The 24125-nt window shown below is 38.7% G+C and overlaps 1 protein-coding gene across 1 annotated transcript; it reads right to left on the minus strand.

The window, feature by feature from the left end:
- Positions 1-22: 22 nt before the first annotated feature.
- Positions 23-23458, minus strand: PNISR (PNN interacting serine and arginine rich protein). The gene is made up of 12 exons (XM_039356053.1): positions 23313-23458; positions 19444-19552; positions 16619-16804; positions 14542-14768; positions 11810-11996; positions 6239-6429; positions 5719-5859; positions 4452-4551; positions 3752-3805; positions 2398-2568; positions 636-1743; positions 23-382 (listed from the first exon to the last, which is right to left on the minus strand). The coding sequence occupies exons 2-12, from the start codon at positions 19529-19531 to the stop codon at positions 355-357; spliced, it is 2481 nt and encodes an 826-aa protein (XP_039211987.1). The 5' UTR covers positions 19532-19552; positions 23313-23458; the 3' UTR covers positions 23-354.
- Positions 23459-24125: the final 667 nt, after the last annotated feature.

A 24125-nucleotide genomic window follows, 5' to 3' on the forward strand; every position in this document is an offset into this window, starting at 1 on the left:
AAAATAAATTAAAATAGAAGAATTAAACAAAAATGAACTAAAGAACTTTATTGACATCACAGTACATTCAATAGCAATTTAAGAACATTACAGCTGAAAGAGAATGACGTATTTGATAGCCTTAGGTAAGCACTAGTTTTGAAAAATGTAAATACAAAGAAATCCTAGCAAGTACTTAACTCCGAGCAGTGTTTCCAAAAAATACAGCTATTTACAGATCTTTTTTTAAAAAAAGGGGTCAGCTTTCATCTACATAGCCACAACTGTAGCCTCTATAATGAGCCTCTATAATGAGACAAGCCCTTAAAAACTCATGGAATTTTTAAATCATTATGACTAGTGTCATATCATTCCTCAGTGTTTACGACGAGGAGTCATTGATCTGAAAAATAAAGAAAAAGTGGGGAAAATTAAAGGGAAAAGAATCACAGAAAGCATACACGTTAGGCTTAATAACTGTATTTCTTTTTTAAAAAAAAGCGATCAAAGGTATCTCCCCATCCCACCAGAAAGATAATCTACGGAAATTAGTTTAATTTGCAATATATATATAAATATGTTGCAGGCAAGCATGATGAAGAATCGAAATATAAAAAAAATATATAAATCAAGCAAAATACTTAAAAGAATACTACCTTGATCGTGATTTAGACTTGTGTTTGCGGCTTGCCTTCTTACCAGACCTTTGAGATTTCTCCATGGACTGTGACCGACTATGCTTGGATTTCTTCGGCTTCTTTTCTTTGCTGCTGCCTCGTGACTCAGAGCTGCTTCTTGTGCTAGTTTCTGAACCTGAATGCTTTTTGCTCTCTTTGGTAGAACTTCTCTTGCTTTCCTGCCTAGAATCATGCCTTACCATTTTGGAAGACAAGGAATCACTACGAGAGAAAGTTCTTTCGGTATCTCTTTTTCTTTTTAATCTCTCTTCATGATTGCCAGCTTTACTGTCTTTGTCCTCTTTTCTCTGTTTCTCCCTGCGTTTCTCCTGATCTCGCTCCCTCTCCCTGTTCTTTTTTTTATCTTTCTCTATGCTCCTACTGCGTTCCTTTTTTCTCTCTTGAATTTTGCTATCGTGACTATGTTTGTGCCTGTTCCCGCTTATGCTCCTGTGCTGATCTTCACTTTTATGCCTATCTCGACTCCCACTACGAGTGAAATGGCTAGTAAGTCTATCTCTTGAATGACTGTCACTTCTACGTCTTTCCCAGTTTCGGTCATGGGAAGGACTATGATTTCGTCTCCTCTCCCTTCTCTCTATACTCTTGTGTCTACTAGATCTCTGTCTTTCTCTTACCTTACCCCTGCTCCTACTCCTTTCTCTTCTGTTTCTATGTGAATAGCTCCTACTTCTGCTACGCCTAACTTTAGGTGACCTACTATGACGTCTTTTTTTTCTTTTGGGGGAGGAAGAATGTGTAGAGCTGCGACTGCTGCCTGAACTACTACTATAAGATGAACTACTAGCTGTGCTGCTACTGCTGCTACTGCTGCTACTTCTGCTATTATTAGTTGAGCTAGCACTACTTGAACTTTTTGACCTACTCCTTCCTGCTCTCTCTTTTTCTTTAATCTCTTTTTTGGGTTCGATGTCTGGTGTTATTTCTTTTGGAGACTTTTTCTTTTCACTAAATGCATCCTCCTCCTTGGCTTCTTTCACATCTTCTGGTGGTGAATTGCTGCCTTGCTCTTTACTGGCAAGTTCACTCATCTCTTTTGCAATTCTCTCATTTTGGAGTTTTTCTTCTGTAAAATTTGTGCCAAAGAGAAACAGATCCCAAAATCATACAAATAAAATGGAACCGATTCATAACTATTCCTGTTCTTCTGGCCAGTAACAATTTTAAGATAAAATGTGTAAGAATAGTGATTCTTTTACAATTGTTCCATGGCAGCAAAACTCACTAGATGACTCTCAGGAGAACATACAACAGAGGCAGGAGTAACCATAACCTGATTTCCTATAATTAGTTTACTGTAAGTTCAATTGCTTTGCTTGGGTATATAATATCACATAATACATTAGGCCTGTGCAGATCATCTGATTAGGTGTTTGTGAAAGGTCTCTATGGATCTGTATCACTAAGATATAAAGTCACCACAAAGACATGGCATGGCTCTTTCAAGGCCTTATAAATAAATAAACTTTATTGTCATTGTACAGTATACACATACAACGAAATTTACGTGGCACCCAAAGACCAGGTCCCACACACATAATCCCCAAACACACTCCCACCCACCACAATTCCCCACCCCTAAAACCACCCAAACATCCACCCAACAGACCAAGTAATACTGTCCAACAGTATTAATGCTACACATAGATTTAACATATTAAGAGGTTAAGGTATTCTGCTATAAGCATAAGAGTCCCTCCCTCTATACATATACACATACCTTCCTGCTGTTTCTCTAGCAGTAGTTGCTGTTCTCTCTCCTTCCTCCAAAATGCTTCTTGTTTTTGCCTGATTCTGTGTCGTAGTTCCTCATCATCAGTATCAGATGACTCAGAGCCTCTGTCACTCCTCTCATCGTCACTGTCTCCTGATCCATAACCACCCAGTCCACCTGCGTGCATAAAGCCTAGTCTATCACGAGGAAAGATTAATCCTGGTTCTTAATATTTCTGCAGGGCAAAGAGGAGTGCATATTGCCCATCTTTCACTTCTTCACTGAAGAAGCCACTTATTCTGGAGGAAGTGCCAATGCTGGTTGACTGGAGTGTTCAAGGACCACACATCTGACCTGCTGTTCAGTATCTGGTTTTACTTCGTCCGGAATAGCTTGCCATGTTTTCAAGCAAGCAATCGCTAAGATTACATACTTTCTGCTCAATATGAGTAAAAAAGCTCTTTACAGAGCCAGAACCAAATGCTTAGAATACATCAGCAAGAAAATAGACTCTGAGGTGCAAGGCCTAAGATCTGTCCTTCAAGATATCGTTACAGTGATTTCAGTCAGCTTCAATATCCAGGGCTTTAAAAAGTCCCAATGCCAATCAGTTGTCTAGTGTTCAGAAACAACTGTACGTTAAAAAGGTACAGATATGCAATAAGAATGGACTTCTCTTCCCCCAAAAGATAGACCTGAAAAACTGGTAGAAAGTAATCTTGAGCATCTGGTTCAGAAGCATTTTTACTTTCTTTCCCAGGTTCTTCATTTTTTATTTACCAAATACATTTAAACTAACAGAAGAATTCATCGTGGTGGTCGAAATAATATATTTATTTAATGTCACAATAATACGACAGCATTATCAATGTTACACTGACATGCAAAGTTTTTACACAATCTATTACAACATAGGATGCAATTCTGAATTTCATAGCCAGCATGGTTCGATCACCAAGCACTAGCTATGAGAATTCAAAATATGCATTTGTTGTGTGGGATTTTTGGCAAGACAAAGTAGTGTTATGTTATTGTGATTTTTTTTTAAATTTAAACATACATTAACACAGTAACATTAAAAAATAATAATACAAATCATTCAAGTCCATTTGTATTTTTAGATGCCATGTTAAATATCTGGCCAAAAACACCCAACTTCCAATCTCAGGGAAGGCTTGCCCAGAAAGAGTACTACTTTTCACAGATTTCAGTATAGCTTTTGTGAGATAAGTTATCCTAAGTTACTGGATGCTTGCCTAATGCATATTGGATAGTTTCACTCTTGTTTCAATACATATTTAGGAATGCAAGCGACAGCTCTCCCCATTAAGTCCCTCTCAAAAATCAGGAACATACTTACCAAGTCCAGTGAGGGAAGCCAATGCACTGGACTGTGCCAGCTGTTTTGCAGGAGCTTTGTATCACATCAACAACAGGAACAACATGTTAACACAAATAGCCACGTTTTCATAGTCATGAGAGTCTATGGTATTGTTAAATCTACTACTATTGCTGTTTTGTGGAGGAGAGAAAAAACATTAAACACGTATCATCCATTGAAAGCCCAGTAATTTCTGGCCATGATTGTTTAGAAATTTAAACGGTAAATTAATAATGGATACAATTAAAAAGGCAGTTCTTTAGAGCAAGGTATTAACAGATTAATACATTTTACCTGCAATCGGTATATTAATTAATTTACACAGTTATATGAAATAAAGTTAGTTGTTTTTTTAAAAAAAAAGCTGACTAGCAGGATCACAAAAACATTTTATTACACAAGTTTGCTTTATTGGGGCTGCTCATCTAAATTTCAACTAGAAAAATTTATTTAAAAACTCATTACAATTTTTAAAAAAGTTAAATTGAAAAAAAAATGAAACATTTAACGCTATAAACTGCGCAGAACAACAATATATTATTACAAATGAATTTTTGGAACTTTACATTTAAATTATTTTAGATGCAGATATTATATATGAATATATGCTTATATACTTTAAACTATTCCAAGATATGCGCAAGGACAATTAATAAACCTATTAGAACCCTAAACATACCTTTTATTGCTTTACGATGGACATCTTTAGCCACATAATAAATTTCTTCATTGGTGACATCTAGGAGGATTTCTGTCAGCAACATTTTTGTCAGCAACATCTGAACGAATTGAAAAATAAACATATTGAGATGCTATTCTCAACTACCTCAATTCAAGGCATCTCACTTCTTGAAAAAGAAATAGCAAAGGATTTGGCAACAGTTAGAGAAACAAATTTATCTCACATCTTTTTTTATATCAAGAGGAAATACATTTTTGTTGCTAAGAATCAATAATTGGACATTTGTAAGCCTTTGCCATGCCTAATGTAGCTATTGCAACTGTAGCTAGTCTCTTTGTTCACCAGCATATTTAGCAATAGTAAACCTTCATTGTAACAGCCCTCAGTTTAACACATTTTGATGCAACAAATGTATTGGCACACCAGTAAAATTTCAACTTAGCAACAGTTGTTGGTGTCTCCATTAGAATAAATTGACTAAAGTAGGGGTGTCAAACTCAATTTCATTGAGGGCTGCATCAGCACTGCGGTTGCCCTCAGGGGGCTGGCTGGGTGTGGCCAGGGTGGGTGTGGCTTAATGGGTGGGTGTGGATGGAGTGGGTGTGGCCTACTGGGTGGGTGAGGCCAGCTCTACATCGTTCGCGTCAAGGGTGCCTGTGGGGGCCTGGGCAGGAATGGGACAGATATGAGGGTCTCTGGCAGAAGGGGATTGGACCAGGGCAAGTGCCAAGACATGGTCCACTGGAGGAGCCTCAATGTTCCTCTCAGGCTATGCGGGGGGGGGGGTGGCTTATGGAGCTAAGACTGAATGCGTTTCATTCATTCATTCACCACTTCAGATGGCCACCACAAAATTGTACATTGGCTACCGGCTGGCCTGGGCCAGGGCAAGGCAGAGGGGGCCATTCCCTGTTTCCAGGAAGGCTTCGCGGGCCACATGAAACCACTTCGCGGGCCACATACGCCCCCGGGCCTTGTGTTTGACACGTCTGGACTAAAGAATAGCAGCTTTTCTTAATATCTAAGGATGAAATCTTTAACTCATTTGTTATTTCAATAACAGTTAACAATCAAAAGAAACCTTCCTAGTTAAGCTTAAATATATTTCTTTCAAATTACATATTTATAATTACATTTTATCTATTAAGTTTAAAAAATCAGAATTTCGTGAGCTATTAATTTTTCTTCAACCATGGCTCCTATTATATTAACAGTCAAATGTATACAATCATGGCGAATACAGCAGTCCAAAAATTAATTGTACCATCTGATAATCCTTTTCTTCCTCTGTCATTTCTGGTTCACTCTGCTCCTCATGAGCAGTTGGAGATGGGCTTCTGGTGACTTTGCCACTACTTATAACCTCTACATTATCAAAATCCTCTTCTTCTTCTTCTTCACTATCCTATAAAACAAAAATAAATATAGCTCTTCAACAAGGAACTTTCATATCTCAAATATTGACCATTTATATTGACAAAATCAAAAAAGATATTGATGCAAAAGGAAATGTGAAGGTTAATGTCTATTTTGCCTGATCAAGGCTACCTGACACATTACATCATTTTGCCAGAACAAAGCCAGTCTTTTGGGCAGGACCTTGGAATTAACATTATCCATCTGCTTTAGAAGCCTGACAAATTAGGAAAAGAATAGACAAACTACTGCCTTTGCTACCAACACTGTTGATAAAATACAACCTTATTTTCTAATAATTTAATATTAAAATGAAACATTTTAAATATGTAAACTTGGAAATATTATATAGGAAATCTTCCACTTACAAATTTACTTTTCTGTGGTAACCGAGGTGCATCCTCTTCTCCTGGTTCTCTATTTTCCTTCTTTTCCTTTTTAGACAGCTGAGAGCGCTGCTGTTCCATTCTCTCTTTTTCTAGCTTCTTCTGTTTTTCCCTTTCCATCTTCTCTAAGCCCTCACGAATCCAAGCAGGTAGAGTTCTACGTTTAACAGCATCTACAGCATCATAAAGTAAGTTACTTAATAAATGCATACTTTCTTAGCCCTAGTAGGTTTTTTAAAAGTTAAGTCTCTAATAAGCTTTATAATTCTTTCTATGGGCCATGTCAGAGAACATTTGTCAGGCTGTAGCTGAAGGACCATAAAGTTGTTCTATTTAAGATGAAGCATGGATAGGTGGAATTAAGTACAGAATGCATATGTCATAGTTCCGACAGACAGAGACAAATAAAGCAGATCTCTGTGGCTTGCAAGTTCCTCAAAGGACATGTTTATCGATACAAAGTATCAGCAGGTCAAAAATGAAACCAAGTCTGAATAGACATGTAACAATCTCCAATACAAAGTTAAGAAATCCCACACCTAAAGCTATGCAAGCTATTATGTTCTCCAATACATCTCCTTGGTGGGCTTTTCACGAAACGCCAGGCTGCAGTCCCGGGAGCAGCCAATGACCTGGTTCCCATGGGAGAAAATCTATTTAGTCTAGCGAAGCACCTGGTAAACCCCCCCTCCCTCCGTGTTATATGTCAACCGAAAATGAGTAGGGAAAATGGCTGCAGCCACGCTCATTTTCGAAGTTGACAGTCGGCTCCTCTTCAGAAAAAAAGTCTCCTGCAGGGGAAACAAAAATCAGGTTAGGTATCCCCTCGAGGCTTGTAAGGGTATTTATCATAAAACTTTTTTATCAATCTATCCGCCTTCACATTTGTACATTTCACCCATGTAGCCTCTGAAAGGGGGTAACATTTCCACTGGATAAGATATTGCAACTTTCCCTTGTACAGCCTAGAATCGAGAATATGTTTTATCTCATAATGCATCTCTTCCTCTACCACCACTGAATCAGGAGGCTCTTTTGGAATAGGTCTTAAAGTGGATTCTAACACAGGTTTCAAAAGACTGCAGTGAAACACCGGGTGAACTTTCCCCAACAATCGTGGACGTTTTAACTCCATCATCACAGGGTTTATGATCCTGACAATGGGGAAAGGACCAAGGAATTTCGGACCCAATTTTTTGCTGGGCAACTTTAACTGTAGATATTTAGTTGAAATATAAACTAATTGTTCAATATAAAAAAGGTTTTGAGGGGAACGTCGTTTGTCTGCTTGCTCCTTGTAAACCTTGGTAGCTTTGGTCAATGCCTTCTTTACATTCACCCCAACCCCCTGGAAAGATGTCACCCATTGGTCCAAAGTCTGGGAAGTAGGAGGCTCCTGTGGGAACTCAGGCATGGGCACAAAATCTCGACCTGTCACTATTTTGAATGGGGTGAGACCAGTGCTACTGTACACAGTATTATTGTAGGCTACCTCTGCAAAAGGTAAAAAAGGTCAGCCCAATTAGGCTGCTGGCAATTTACGTAACATCTGAGGTACTGTTCCACCATTGTGTTAGCTTTCTCAGCAGCTCCATTGGTATTCGGATGAAAAGCAGATGAAAGCCCCTGGGAAGACTCAATCAGTTAAACAAACTCTCTCCAGAACTTTGCAGTAAACTGGACCCCTCTGTCAGAAATAATCCTCTTTGGGGCACCACGGAGTTGGTATATGTGCTTCAAAAACCAGTTTGGTTAGCTTCTGGGCAGAGGGAAGTCCTGAGAAAGCGACGAAGTGCGCCTGTTTGGAAAATAGATCAATTGCAGTCCATATCACAGTGTTTTCCTTGCTCTCAAGTAATTCTGCTATAAAATCCATGGCTATCTCTTCCCAAGGCTAAGAGGGATCGGCCACTTGTTGCAATAAATCTGGTGGTTTTCAGGACATTTCTTCATGGTAGCACAAATGGCACAACTTTTTATATTAACTCTCAATGTTCTTTTTCATTCTCAGCCACCAAAAATGCCTGCGCACTAGATGCAATGTATTTAAAAATCCAAAGTGACCCGCTTGCAACACTTGGGAGTCTGAGGCCTCCTGGGAGGTATAACTTAGAACCTTTCCAAGCTAATCTCCCCCTTAAAGTCAATATAGATTTGTTATCTTTAAACCAGGCATCAGTCTCTAACTTCTCCTTCAATTCCTTTAGTGATCGATTGTCAGGACAAGCAGGAAGTCTCTGTGTGTGCGATCTGGTTGTTATTTGGGAAGCGGATTGCGGCAGAGGAATAATGGAGTTAATTACTTCCTCTCGGTTGCTCTTGAACTGGGATATTCTAGACAAGGCATCAGCCAAAAAGTTCTTACCTCCAGGAAAATATTTTAAAGTGAAATTAAAACAATTGAAGTATTGAGCCCACCGAACTTGCTTGGGGGATAATTTGTGAGGAGTCCTGAGAGCCTCCAAATTCTTGTGATCAGTCCATGTCAGCAAAGCCCAACGAACTGCAAAAGCCTCTTTCTCCCAAACTGCCCACCTCCTTTCAGTCTCAGTTAATTTCCAGAAGTGTAAACACAAGGTTGTAACTCTCTGTGATTTTTTTTGTAAAAGAACGGCACCCACGGCCACTTTCGCAGCTTGAATGATGAATTGTTGTCTGGGGTCAGGGTGTTTAAGGACTGGTTCAGCTGCAAGAGTCTCTTTAATTTTTCAAATGCTGCCTGGCACTCTAATAACCATTGCAATGGCTGACAATAATGGCTGATAAAAGTTGATAAACCCCAGAAAACTTTGAAGCTGTTTGCGGGTACATGGGGGTTGCCATTCTAGAACTGCTTTGACTTTGGCAGGGTCCATTTCTATCCCTCATTCAAAAGATAGTCAAGGCGTGTCTAGTGAAATTCACACTTTGACAGTTTTGCATACAGTTTGGATTTCAACAGTTTCCTTAATACCACATGGACCAATTTGATGTGTTAATCCATGGTTTCAGTGTAGATAAGGATGTCATCAAGATAAACCAAAACCCTCTTGTATAAATGATTATGGAGCATTTGATTTATCAATTGCATAAATACAATAGGGGCCCCTTGCAGTCCAAAAGGCATCACTTTAAATTGGAAACTCCCCAAAGGGCAATTAAAGGCTATTTTCCTCCCTAATCCGGATCTGATAATACGCTTCTCTTAAATCCAGCTTGGTAAAAAAATTTCCTTTAGCCAGGTGGGCTAAAATGTCCTTCATCGGGAGAAGGGGGTACGAATTTTCCATACTGACAGCGTTGAGAGACCTGAAACTGACGCATAATCTAAGAGAGCCATCTTTCTTTTCCATGCTCTTGAAAAGCATGGAAACAGCCAAGGGTGATTTGGCTGGCTGAATAAAACCCATAGCTAAGTTTTTATCAATGTACTCTCTTAGTTCTTTCATCTCTTTGTATGTCACAGAGTACCTCCTTGGTTTGGGGAGCTTGGCACCAGGCAGAATTTCAATAGCACAGTCCGTAGCCCGGTGTGGGGGGGGGGGGGAGGATGTCACATTCCTTCTCACTAAAGGCTTCTGCCAAATATTGGTACTCAGTAGGAACAAGTTGAATCCCTGGCAGCTTTTCAGCTACAATTTTTAGGATTTCACAGGACTCCCCATGAGTTTCGCAGATGGACAGTGTCTTTGTTTTATCATCAGTATCAGGTGGGGAGGGTCCTGTCCCCAGTCTTAATTTGCGCATTCCCTCCTCCCACCAGAATGTGAGGACGCCATTTGTCAAGCCACAATAGCCCCCAAATTACTACTTCAATCATCTTCGGAACTACCACAAAACGGATGATTTCCCAATGCCGGCCCATTTCTAAATGTACAGGTTCGCTTAGGTGCGTAGCAGGGGTACCTCCGATGAGGGACCGGTCAGCCTGCTCAAACCCCATGGGAGGAGGCAATAGCTTGGCTTGGATGCCCAGATTCAGTACAGTGGGTAAATTAATTAAGCACCGAGAGCACCATGAGTCTATTAGGACACTCAGATTCATGTGAGCCCGTTATGGGCATTATCAGTCTGGTGGGAATGGCAAAAGGGGGAATGGGCTGACTCACCATGGGGTCCTCCTCACTGTCGTATGGTGCTGGCATCTGCTGCACTTCGGCTTGGGGTTTGGATTTGAGCTCGCCGGGAGGGGAGGCTTTGAAACCCAGGCCTTGATGTGTCCAGTTGGTTCTCTTCCCCCTCTGGGAGCTCTTTGTGATTTTGTGGCAGCAACTGGCATGCTCCTGGGTTGAGGGTGAGAAGCGGGGCACTCCACAGCAAGATGACCCATCTGACCACACTGGCAGCATTTGATGGGAGCTCTGGCTGGTGCTTGGGAGACACTGGTGACTGTAGAAGCTTGGGGACATCGGCCAGAGGCGTTTCTCTTGGACACATAGTGGCTTGGGTTTGGTGGTGCTTGACTTTTTGGGACGATCCAGTTCGACGTCTAGCACCACTGTCATACAGTAACACTCATGTAATAGATTAAGAAATGATGCAGGTTTGAAGCAAGTCGTGATCTCACCCGTTTGAAGTAATTGACCAGTGACTGTTCAGGCCATTGACCCAACCGGTTAGCAACTCTTTTGAATTCATGGACGTACTCCTTTGCGGGTTGACCTCTTTGCCTCAGGCAGTGGATTTCTTTCTAAGCCATCAGGACTCGGGATTCATCTTCAAACTGATCCCTCAGTTGCTCCATGAATAGATTAATGTCGTGCAATTCAGGAGCCCCCTCATCATGAAGGTTGGTCACCCAGTCTGCTGCTTCCCCCTCTAAGTTTTCTGCTACCGCATTCACCATCATAGCCCCATCCAGGTAGGCATAAGCGTAGCGATCCAAAGGAGCCCACACCTGGTTTAGGAAGATCAACTTCTCATCGAAGGTAAGCTTAATGGGAGGCGGCTCGAATCTCTGCAGGGCCATCTGCGCCTGCTGCTGGGCTTGGGCGGCTTGCTGGTCCTGTGGATGTGGCCAAACCACTCTCCGGACTTCTCTTGGCTGGGCTCTGGGATTGGCATCCTGAGGCCATGGCAACGGGCTTGGCTGGGATACAGGGCTTAATATTGCAGCTGGTTGACAGGTGGGCGAAGCAGCACAGGCTCCAGCAGTTGGGCTGGGACTCCAGAGAGGGGGAGGGAGAGATAGGTAGTTTTTGGCATTTCTCCCCATGACACCCACCTCCTGGGCAACAGAAAGCGTATCTTTTAGCTCCAGCCGGCCAAATTTCTCCTTCAACTGTTCGAGTGAGGGGCTATGGATGCTGACTGAAATCTCCACTCTCCGGAGTCGTCCCATGGCCTTGGTTCCCATGGGAGAAAATCTGTTTAGTCTAGCAAGGCACCTGGCAAACCTCTCTCCCTCCGTGGTATGTGTCAACCGAAAATAAGTAGGAAAAATGGCTGCAGCCATGCTCATTTTCAAAGTTGACAGCATAATTCAGTTACAGCCCGTGAAACTCAGCAACCAGCAACTTGTATTTTCAAAATGTGTGTATCACATACATTAAACTAAATATGTTGAAGACATACCAATCTGAGGGGGTTCCTGTTTCACAGGCAATGTGATTGGTGATCGTTGGCGATCTCTAAATGCTGGTCTTTCCCTTCGATTTTGAGGAGGTGCAGGAGGCGCTGGAGGTCCTGGGGGCCCTGGTGGTCCAGGCTGCCAGTAAGGTGGATGAAACCCACCTTGAGGTGGACCAAAAGTAGTCCCATGCTGAAAAAGTAATGAAGTTCATTTTTCTTTAACTCAATGCTGCAGATTCCCCTAACAGTTTCTCAGTAAAAAGATGAAATGGGGGAGAAAAGAAAAGAAAAGAAAAGAAAAGAAAAAGAGGAACCTGATCTCTATATAGAATATTTTTTGTTTCTACTAGAGACTCCAGACTGCTTTAGGCATAACTTAAAAAGTAATTTTGCAACAGAGAAGCCTATGATGTATTACACTCTGGCATTAGAAAACATATTCAGTTTTAAAAACAATATATAATATGGAGCTGGAATCTTCCATTAAGGAAATAGAGGCCCAAGAATCTACAGCAGGGGTGTCAAACTCGCAATGTCACGTTACAAGTCGCAACATATTGCCACTTTTTTTTCCATTGCTGGCAATGGGGTGGGCGCAGTTTCGGCATGACACATCCGGCCCGTGACACCCCTGATCTACAGGAACATAAATTATTTTTTATTTTATTAGGGGTTTGCTATTTATTTGTAGGTTATCAGAATGTTCCTAATATTCTAATATTTTTTCCTGAAGTAATTTCGACAGGCAAAGGGAATTAAATCATATGTTCTTCTAATGAGCACATGATACTGTATAGTTTTTCTGCAATATAAATGAATTATGCTTGTGAAAGCAAACAAGTCTAAATAATTTATTAGGTCAAATTTTCATGATCAATTCTCATTTCTTAAGCAAAAATTATTTGACATAATTTAAGTAAGTAAATAACCTCTTAATGGTTAAAGAGTATGCTCAGTTACCAAATACTCAATATACAAAGCTGATCATTAAGAGCATGATGTACATGAAGCACATTGATGTTTTTTTTCTTTTAATGAAAGATAAATGAGTAAAAAAAACTGCCCATACTGTTTTTAAAGGATTTGTGCAATCAAGCAATTTTTGTCTTGCTTTTATTACTGAAATATCAGTACAACCATTTTTCAGAGTATGTGTGAAGAGGAAGCGTGCAATGTTTTAAACATAAATCATGATTTCAAGAAATAAAATTTACTCATTATCAGAAATAAAACCATCTCAAATAATTTAAGATTTTCTCTCATGTGCTATCCGCACTGTTGGAAAATGTGGATTTAAGAAATGAATTAATTTCAGTTGCATGTTGTCAACTTCAGCTATGTTGCTGCTGGAAGAAAGGCTGCTACAGAAAGCCAGTCAATTGTGTCATTATGCCACCCTTCCCCAAATTATATCTGATTGTTAGTAAGTAATCTTCATCAATTTTGTCTTCAATCTCAGTTCCATTAATACATCAGTGTGGATCTATGGGATGGGATATATTTTATTCAAAACTTCAGATGACTAGTCTACCAAATAAATTAAAGTTTGCAACTTTTAACAAACTATATAAAGACATAAAAAAATAACTTATTATGAAGTCTCTTCACTTACTTTGTACATATCTATTAAGTGTAATATCAAACCTTAGTATAGCATTAACACATAATCGAGAAAAATGTAGCCATACCTTGTGTTCCTGAAACAGTACATCTAATGCTGTTTACGTTGTACCAACTCCATTCATAGATGTAACATCCAGAAACATGCACAGATATCAGATGTGCAGAAATTCTCATGCCCTGCCCACCTTTCAATCTAGAGAGTAATTCTCTGCTTTCACCTACATCAGTGTTTCCCAAACTTGACAATTTTAAGGCATGGGGATTTCAACTCCCAGAATTCCACAGCCAGCGTTGCTGCCTGTGGAATTCTGGGAGTTGAAGTCCTCATGCCTTAAAATTGTCAAGTTTGGGAAACACTGGCCTACATATATAAAAGTGCTCCAGCACACTTTTTAACTAACTAGCCGAAAACAAATGAACTTGGGTCCCTAAATAAAATTGTATTCTACAGTTTTGACTTACTCCAATTTCAGAGGGCTAAAAATGTATGCATCATGATTGTATACAATATTTAACTTTATATTAACCTTTATATTCTTTATACATAAATTATTTACAAAAGTATTATTTTTTCAGAGAATTAATATGGAGAATCTCGACATATTTACAGGCTTATTCTTAGTTTTAATATTAAATAATTAATCTCATCTCTTATGATGTTATTTTTCTCCTTTACAAAACATGAATCTGTTTATATAAACACAGCTATCCCTTATGTACTTTTAATATATAAATATCACATGGGGATTTTAAAAGCAATTACAAGCAAAAACAAAAGACCCCCCCCCCAAAAAAAAAAACTTAGTAAAATTTATAAAAGCAGATAGAGGAGAGAAGTAATATGTCGATAAAATTTACATTTGCCTGCACTGAATTTTCTCAGACCTTTCATAAGTGATCCCAAACAGAACGTATCACACTAATCCAGTGTAGCTCAACATACACATTACAGCCAATCTGACTAAGAATACAGTTGGTAGTACAACTAATTGAGCTGGGTAAATGTTTGAAAACAAATCTATTTTAATAAAGAAGTAAACTCTGTTGAAATCTGATTTAGAGCAATGCTGCTGGAACTCCACATGCTTATATCAAAATAACAAATGTTTCACCTGATAGTCAAACTGGTTCACTGGCCCCATTGCAAAGTTATCAGGTGGTGGTCCCCCAAAGTTGTGATTATTTTGATTAAATATATGCCTGTTGTCAGGTGCAAATTCCCCACTATCCTGACTGTTACTATCTTCAGATGGAGGAACGATATCCATTGATCCAGGGGCTGGAGGAATCCATGGCTGATCTGGAGGCGGATGAGGCGGTTGGTGGGGCATGTTCCATTCTGTTTTGATGTCATAACAAAAATGTTAATAATCATTTTAATTAGTGGTTAATCAGGCTGTATTGATATTTATAATGAAAGTTGTATCATTAAATATTTCTGGTTTCCAGTTTTGTATGAATCCAAATTATGTTTAGTAGTCTTTTGTATGAACAATATTTAAGCAGATCACAACATCTATTACAATCAGGAAAAAGTCTATATTGTACCAGCTAATTTTTCCTCCCCTCAATTTGGCCTTTCAGATCTGAAATACAATTTCAAGGATAGAGATAAGAATAATCTCCATCATCAAAGAAAATATTGATGTCAAATAAAATGGATGTGAGCTACAAAAGCTATGTAATAATACATTTGTTAGCATTTAAGTTGCCACAAAACTCTTGTTTCTGCTGGCTAAGCTAATATCCCCCTGGAGAATAATTACTTATGTCAGCTTCTCCAGCTATTTTAGATTATCACTTTCAGCATCCTCATTGCATATAACTAATGGCAATTCTGGATATGGCTGATAAAAAAGTAGTTCAATGAATCTGGACAGCACTTGCTAGGAATCAACTCTAGTTGAAAAAAGAGGCCACAAAGAATATCATTTTTGTATAAACTGGTTATTTTACACAGCAGAAATTGAATACTTTCTGTTGCTCTATGTTTTTGAAGTACAAGTCACAAGAGTCCTGGCTAGTATAGTAAAATAATAATGAATAATGGAAACTGAAGTTCAGTAATGTTTATAAAGCCACATCTATGTTACAGAATATGGACATATTTAAAATTTTAAAGTAGTAAGACCAGCTGGAACAACATCATATTTAAAATAAATATTTTCTTCTTCTTCCAGTGAACACTTTGAAAAGCCTGTTTTATAAGTTTGCAGTACAATTAATCACAAAATGGCAAAAAGTCAGGAAGAATGATGCTAAATGCTAAGATGTGTACACACACACACACACAGCCCAAAGAGAACAAGCCCAGTTTTTGTAACTTTCTTTAAAAGGCATGCAGGTTATTTGTATAAGATAAATCCTAAACATGACAATGTGCAACTTGTCTGAAACAAGGAGAACTATAGGTAACTCAGTGAAAAATTTCTTCACATCTCTGTACAACATAAATTGATATTATGCCTCAATTGAAGGGGAACTGCTCTTTCAAATACTATTGTCTAAAATGTATTTTTAAAAAATGATTCCGTTTAATTGCTTATTGCAACCTTTTTATAGTACATATATTCTTTTATCAAGGGTAATTTCTGCTGTAAATTTCTGTTAAATTCAAAAACCAACGAATATTCTTTTCTTTAACTCAGAAAGATAATTTGATTTTTTATTGCTTTTTTTTTTACTCAAGCTGTAGAAAATGTATTAATGAAAACTATTCTAAAATGCTTTTGGGAGCAAGCATTGAACCAAATAAAATTGTTGGGGAACTATGGGAATAACTCTGTCTTGTTGATTTATTGCCAGTCCTGTTCAATTTTTATGCCTGTCTATACAACTCTTGAATTTATGTAACTTTTCTAACAATTTATAGTATAGTCATGTTACAAAGCTTGATTTTCAAAGCATCTACAGATTATTCTCTGATCACAATCTGAGTCCATTTATGAAATCTAACTGAAGCAGAGAAATCCAGAAGATATCATAAATCTCTATAAGCAACAGTCATTTGAGAGAATCGATACTCCTTGTCCTTCCCATAAAAGAAATTTTGCCCTCACTCAATTCTGCCCAGTATTGATAGAATTTTGCAAACTAAATCGGATTTATTTGTAACAGCGCTCTTGTAAGAATTATATCTACAACTAGGAAGACTCCAAGGGCAGTGAAAAAAAAGGACCAACAACGTACCTGGCTGCCACATCCTGTTGAAATTTGGATCATTCTGAAAATTACTATGGTTGTTTGGACCAGGTTCCATTCCTGTCATCTCCTGGCCATTTGACATCATTCCTTGCTGTTCTACTACACCCTGTTGCCCCGATGCTTCCCGCTGAGCAATCCATGCTTGAGCTAATGCAGCCCAGTCAATTTGGCCTAGAAACAGAATTAGATTTTCAATATGTAGATTTCCATCACACAACCGAGAATTGAACTTTATTCATACACCAGCTTTATTTTATAAAAGCTAGGGGGAAAAGTATTCTTAGCATTGTTTACCTAGAGCAGGGGTAGGCAACCTTGGCTCTTTTATGACTCGTGGATTTCAACTCCCAGAATTCCTGAGCCAGCTATGCTGGCTCAGGAATTCTGGGAATTGAAGTCCACGAGTCATAAAAGAGCCAAAGTTGCCTACCCCTGACCTAGAGAGTCCTGTTAAAGACGAAGAATTACTAGACATGGACTCCATTTCAATGCAACTTTTATAGAGAACCCACTGAGTGCACTACATTATCACTGTATTTGGGAGGAATCTAACATTGATACTACACCCCATACAGCAATTCTCCACTGATCTACTGAGAAATTTGAGCTTTCCCTGAATTAAGAACTTATTTCTGAAAAAAATAAGCAAAGCTTTATAAACTCAATCCTTAACATGGGATCCAGTTTCAGTGCGTTTTAAAAAAATTAAGCACTTATATGAACACTCAGATACAAAGTGATATCCCATGTGAATGAATGAGAGAAATCAAGAAAGAGAGATCACTGATCCAGATGTGTCTTATAGCCTTTCCTTCTACTTTCCTACAAAACACTACCTCTGAAAGAAATAATTGTAATACTTGGGCATTCAAGGATTACTACATTCTGTTCCTGTGTTCCTCCTCTGTTAACAGAGTGTTGGTTTGTTGCAACAATGTAACAATGAACAGAACTGGAACACCTGCCTCAAGTTAGTGATGAATGATGAATATATAGACTAGCTATTCTCTTCTACTTTCTTGTTTTATAAAAAAAATAAAAAGCTATTAACAACATAACAGAAAGATAGCATAGGCATAAATAAAGGAAAAGGCACACATGTAGCTGGTTTGGATAAAATAAAACACATTTTAAAGAAAAGGTAGAGATCCCACAACTTGCAGTGGATGGGGCCAACATTTCCTAAGAGTATAGGGATTTTAAATAGCAAAATGGGTGACTGAAGCTTTTTGAGGTATAAGGTTGGTCCTTTTTGCCCCCTTAACCCTACCACCAATAAATAAAAGGGCAATTCCAGTGATGTGTCATAACATTATTGAATATATTCTTTCCAAGTCTCAGAAGTCAAAAACAAAAAATTAGTAAAGCTCCCACCACAAGAAAGTTGTCCACCTTATTTTAAAGGAGGAGCTCATTAACTTTTGCCATCAACCTCCCTTAATGTAATCTCAATGTACACACCTCCATTAAAAAATTCAAACACCAAAATGAACATAATGAACAACGAAAACAATACAACAAAACTTTGAGAAAGGTGGATTTATTCTAACGGTGTAACTAAAAGGTTTTCCATACCTCCTCTGGGCTCAGTCTGTACCTCCCCAAGGGAGCTACACACCACTTTTTGAACAACCCAGTCTTAAAGAGGATCAAAGCAAGAAAGTCTTTTAACCAGCTTCTCCCTATATTATTTTGTATACTGCTATTGAAGGAGAAGCACGCATTTGGGCAAAATACTGAACAATTTAAAATTTGTATAAGGACTGTGCACTATAAAATGAAGAATATCTCAAATTTAAAAGAGAAACGAATTTAGAAAGTCTACAGTACAATGTATTTTGATAATATGGTTTGAGAACCACCAGAACTTCCATTATGCGTATGATTCAACAGACTTATAGTCTCAAATAGTCTTTCTGTATTTTTCAGTATTGTTACATACCTGACTTTCCCTGTAAATAAGACCGAGTCTTTTTTTTTTTTTGCCTCCAAAAGAGGCACCAGGTCTTATTTTCGGGGGGTGCCTTACTCATCTCTGGCACCGACAGCCCCACCCAGCAGGTTCACTTCTTCTGGGGCCAAATGAGCAGCTGCATTCTGGCCTGCATTCTGCAGTCAGGCCTTTCCAGAAGACCTCTGCAGCCAAGAACCGAGCAATGGATTCAATCCATAGCTCGGTCCTCGGCTGCAGTAGCCTTCCAGAAAGGCCTGTGACTAAGAAATGCAGGCCTGGCTGCAGAAGACGCCACAGAAGAAGTGAGCCGGCAAGGAGAGGCCTGGCTGCAAGTAAGTGGGTGCAGGGCCCATAGGGCAGACTCTACCCCACCCTAGTTTGATTTTTAAGTGTGCCTTGCCCCAAAACTAGGGTTTATTTTTGGGAAAACACGGTATATATAGCTGACATAGATATTTATCGTAATAGTCCAAAACACCATCATTGCATATCAGCGAATTGGGAAATGCTCATTGGAAGAAGGTGTTGCTTAAGAATTTCAATAAAGGCATATTGGGGTAGAAAATAAATCATTAGCTCAGCACATATTGCTGCTTACTAGCATTTTTTCCTATTCACTTAAGAGTCTGAAGGAGTACTTACAAACAATATAGAAGCAACCTGTTACAACTTTCAAAATACTGTATACCCTAAAAAACAGTTTGTTAGGTTTTAATCTAACAGTTTTGACTTTGTGAACTCATCACTAGCAAACTTTTCTATCTGAATGAAAGAGTAACATTCAAACCCAGTTTATAAAATGTGGATTACTATCTTAACTGTCATGCTGAAGGCACAATCACAGCTATTTACTTACTTGGATCTTGCTGATGCTGAAATGACTGCATCCATTGCTGCTGATTCAAAGGCCACTGTTGCCAAGGCTGCCCACCTTGATCCCACATCTTTAATTATTTATATGTTCTCTATTTGAGCAAAAATAACATTTCAAATTTGAGTACGAGCTTCAGTTTAAGCCATTCAATTGTGTACAGTGACATCCAATCTTTTCCAAACTTATTCATCACAAAGCTAGCCAAACCTTATTCCCAAAAAATTATGATGTTCTTGTAATCAAAACATTCCCCAGAAACTATATAGGATTTCCCTTAAATTTGCTATTGCTTGAGACTTAGTAAGCTGCAACATCAAACAAAAATATTTGAATGTAAGTATTTTACCATTCTGATTGCAAGGCTGTCTATCAAATTTAAAGTGCTACAAGATCTGCTATCCTGGGTTGACCTTAGGAAGCAATTTAAAGTCACAAGTTTTAATTTCCAATTATTTTAATTTGATTTTCTGCTGTATTTTTAAAAAGCCATCATTTATACAAAAATGTTTGGAAAACAGGGAATAAATGAAAAAAATGAAAAAAAATATTTACTGGGGCTAAGAATGTCAATTATACTTTTCTTTGAGTCACACCATTTGAGCTCGGTGGCCTTATAAATCATAAAAACAAATTTGATAACCATAAACCAAATAAGCACTGTTAGAAAATTATTTTCTCCTGCCTTTTTCACATGGTTCCTATGCAGATTACCCAACTCTGAACAATGCTGCATCATATTATATACATTTGAGAATGGCATTAGGTACTATAAAAGCTTAATTTTTAATCCCTTTGCTCCATTAAATACTGCATTTAATGAAATGGAATGCTTTATATGGTACACAGATTTTTCTAGCAAACAGGCATAAATCTGCAAAGTTATCCTGGTCATAATCTTGCTTACATATTTTATAATTTCACATATTCCCCATTGTCTTTTTAAACCATATTTAAATGGCCAAGCTTTCTTGGTTCCACCACTGTAATTTTATCCTGGAATTCAAACTCTATTTGATTGTAAAGCATATTTGTTGAGCACTTCTAATTATCAAAATACTACTTTATCCCAGAATTTGCTCATATGTGTGAATAAAGCTTTGGTGGATATATAAGGTGTTTCAACACCCAGAAGAATCAAGAACAATCCTACAACTCCTAAGACAAAACATAACTGCAGTGTCACAATGCCACTATTTATGATTTTGTCCTCTTCCAATTGGTAGCATGCCCTTCTCTACGTATTTTTGTAGCAAACCTAAGACTCACCTAAAATATGTCAAAAAACAAAGATTATTATAACTTAGTAGCCACAATATGTGCATTACTAGATGCCTACAACTTAACTTCCTGCTCCCACTTTCCATTTTTACAGTAGATAAAATCAAATTTGGATGCAATAGACAAGATTTGGGCCTGCACACCTCCCTGAAATAATGGAGAAAATCTGTTAAATCAAGATTTTCTGCTTCAGGAAAGTTCAGAAATAGGCAGGTTAGTGGGAAAATCAGTAACAGCGGGAAAGTGCTGGATAAAATTGAAGTAGTAGAAGTATAAAATTCTTCAGCTGAAGAGAAAATCTTCAAACATTTAAGCAATAACATACATTCCAAGAAATATAGGCACTCCTAGCAGTTTTCTGCCTATAAAGACATTACTTTTCTTTATTAATTCAAAACCAATAAAGAATTCTGAAGTTTATTCACCCAAGATCACTGAAATCAACTTTAAAAAAAAATTGAAGAGAGAATCTGATCTTCCCCTGTTGTTCATCGCTTCCTACCAAATACTTTATACCTATAACAGGAAGAATAATACTGTGTACATAATAGCATACAAGAAAGAATCTCTTAGTTCATGCTATTGTCATTTATATTTCTCTTAGTCACTGGATCAACATACCACAATGTTTCTTTACAAAATAATAACAATAAACTTAATATAAAATGCCTTCAGTTTATTGAACATTGGGTCGAAGTATGGTAAATAAAGTTTGTAAACGCAAAAAACTCTTAATCACCACTTACATATTTTCCTAACATAGTATGATCAGGAAACTTGAAAAATAATGACAGATTCATGCAAAAGCGTCAATGAATCTAAAACAAATACAGGGAGTCCTCGAATTACAACAGTTCATTTATTGACCATTAGAAGTTACAACAGCTATGAAAAAAGTGACATGACCATTTTTCACACAACCTTTGCAGCATCACCCTGGTCATGTCATCAAAATTCAAATGCTTGGCAACTGGTTCATATTTATAACAGCTGCAGTATCCTATGGTCATATGATCATTTTTTGCAACCTTTTGACAAGCAAAGTAAATGGGGAAGCCACATTCACTTAACAACTGTGTTACTAACTTAAGAACTGCAATGATTCATTTAACCATGGCAAGAAAGGTTATAAAATGGGGCAAAATTCACTTAACAAATGTCTTGTTTAGCAACAGAAATTTTGGGCTCAACTGTGGTAAGTCGAAGACTACCTGTATATCTGATTTCGTTTAGAAATTGAAAGTTAAAAAATAGTCCCCTCCTCCAAGGAGCATCCCTATTAAGCATTATTTTAAGAACATATTCTGAGAAATATACAATCTGAAATATGATATGAAAATGGCATTACATTACAAAGTTAGGCATATAACTTAAATATCTGCAATAATAAATCTAATTATACTGCTTTTGTTTACAATTCCAAAATTTCTGAAAATAAGTTGACCAGGGTTATTATTCCTCTAAAATGACAAATCTCTGCTAGTCACCTGTAGCCACAAGGAAAAATCAAGAGACAATCAAATAAATGGTTGCTTACAACTTAGCTTGTGTATCTCATCAGAGGTGCTTTTGTTACTTTTCATACAACCAAAGTGAGGTTATCACTTTTTTTCAGTAGCTATGGGTTGGAACTGTGTTGAAATGGCACAACTCCCTATACTGTGGCAGAAAGAATTCCATTCTACATTTTGAAACCAAAATCCAGACCCAGAGCAGTTGTATTGTTTCATATGGATGTCCCATTAAGTTCGATCAACAACTTCCAATAGTTGTCAACCTGATCTTCCTGGGCAGTCCAGAAACATAACATGGATAGCAACTCTTTTTTGTACCCGACACACCCCTCTATCCAGAATTTCGGGTACTATTTTAATTATTTCTGGACATACGGGCATCCTATTAAAAGTGGGGAAAGCCTGCTTCTAAATAAACAACCACAGGATGATACTGACGACATCAGAATACATACAAGTTCTTTTTCCATGCGAGAGTAATACACGCCACACATACACAATCTTTCACCCCATCTCCTAGCTATCAGCAATCCCGCCCAAGGTCGGCCCAGCATGTTGTTTACAACACAATGTGTGCGCCTGGCTCCTGGCTTTCTCACATGGCAACCATGGCAACAGAACTAAGCTGTCGCCCCAAGTGTCAATCCAGACTTTATCCCGTTGAGATTAGGGGGCCTCAACGCAGGCGCACACAAGGCTCGTTAACGAGCCCAATCTCAGTCCGCTGCCTGGATAGTCCAGCAAGATCAGAGCGCATGCGCACAACGGGGGTCGGTTTTCTCTCTCCGCCCACCCCTCCCTTCCCCATTACCAATACCCGAATGTGCCTGTATGAAACGATCAACCATCCCGGAGAAGCGAAGTAGACTAGCGGGTCCCCCTGGATCTTAATCCGAACCCAGAGCACCGGCCTTGCATCTTCGTCCCCTCCCCCTGCCTCGCCGCAGCGAGCTCCGCCTGTTCAGATTTCAGCGCCGAACACAAATGGTGGAAAGAATCAACTCTTCGGCCGGCTTCCGCCTGCTCTCAAACGCAGCCGCTACGGAGGCAGTTACTCACCCCGCCCGCGCCTCCTGCGCTGACCGGTGACTGACACTCGCAGCTCTTCGGCTGCCTCCGTCTCTCCGGTTAGCTTTGCGTTAACCACACAAAATGGCGCCCGCTGTCACTCACCCGGAACAGCAAGTTACGTCACTGCAACCCGGTGGAGAAAAGCCTGCCCTTTGAGTCTATCAGCCATCTTAAGTCAGGGCGGAGGCGTTGACCGAGAGAAATCAGGAAAGGGAAGAGTTCCAACTGCTCCTCTATCTTGGCAAGAGCTGATGGGAATGATAGTACAAATATCTGGAAAACTTACTCAACCATTGCATTAGAATCTCCGCGTGTTAAAAATAATCCTTTGCAACTGTCAGTTTTATGGTAACTAATTTTTGGTTCGCCGACAAACTATCACGCAAGTTCCTGGCTGAAAGTGTTTTGTACGCGCCATTTTTACTAAGGTCGTGGAGCTGCTTATAGACGCATGCGCCGCTTTTCCGCCAGCACGATCGAAATTGCGACTGTTTGATTCCGCCCTGTACTGGAGTCTTTCGCGTTGTCAAACGAGCTAAACACCTGCTGCAGAATTCTGCACATCCGCTATATAGCAGCAAAAAGACGGGTTTTTGTTGCCATCTTCTGATCGTCCGAATTTTAATACTTTTAAGCACTAGAGTTGCGTAATGTTGGAGAATAGATTTTTTTTTAAGACCCAGTGAGGCTTAACTTCCAAGAAAATATGCATGTATTTTAATTTTCCTTTAATTAATATTCTTTCTCTCCTTGGGAAACGAGCTTCTTGCTTCAAACGTTATTCAAATAGTCTTTCTATCT

The sequence above is a fragment of the Crotalus tigris genome, unplaced genomic scaffold, assembly GCF_016545835.1.
Source record: "Crotalus tigris isolate CLP2741 ecotype Arizona unplaced genomic scaffold, ASM1654583v1 scf7180000018784.18638703518:1950463, whole genome shotgun sequence".
In the NCBI taxonomy this organism is placed as follows: Eukaryota; Metazoa; Chordata; class Lepidosauria; order Squamata; family Viperidae; genus Crotalus; species Crotalus tigris.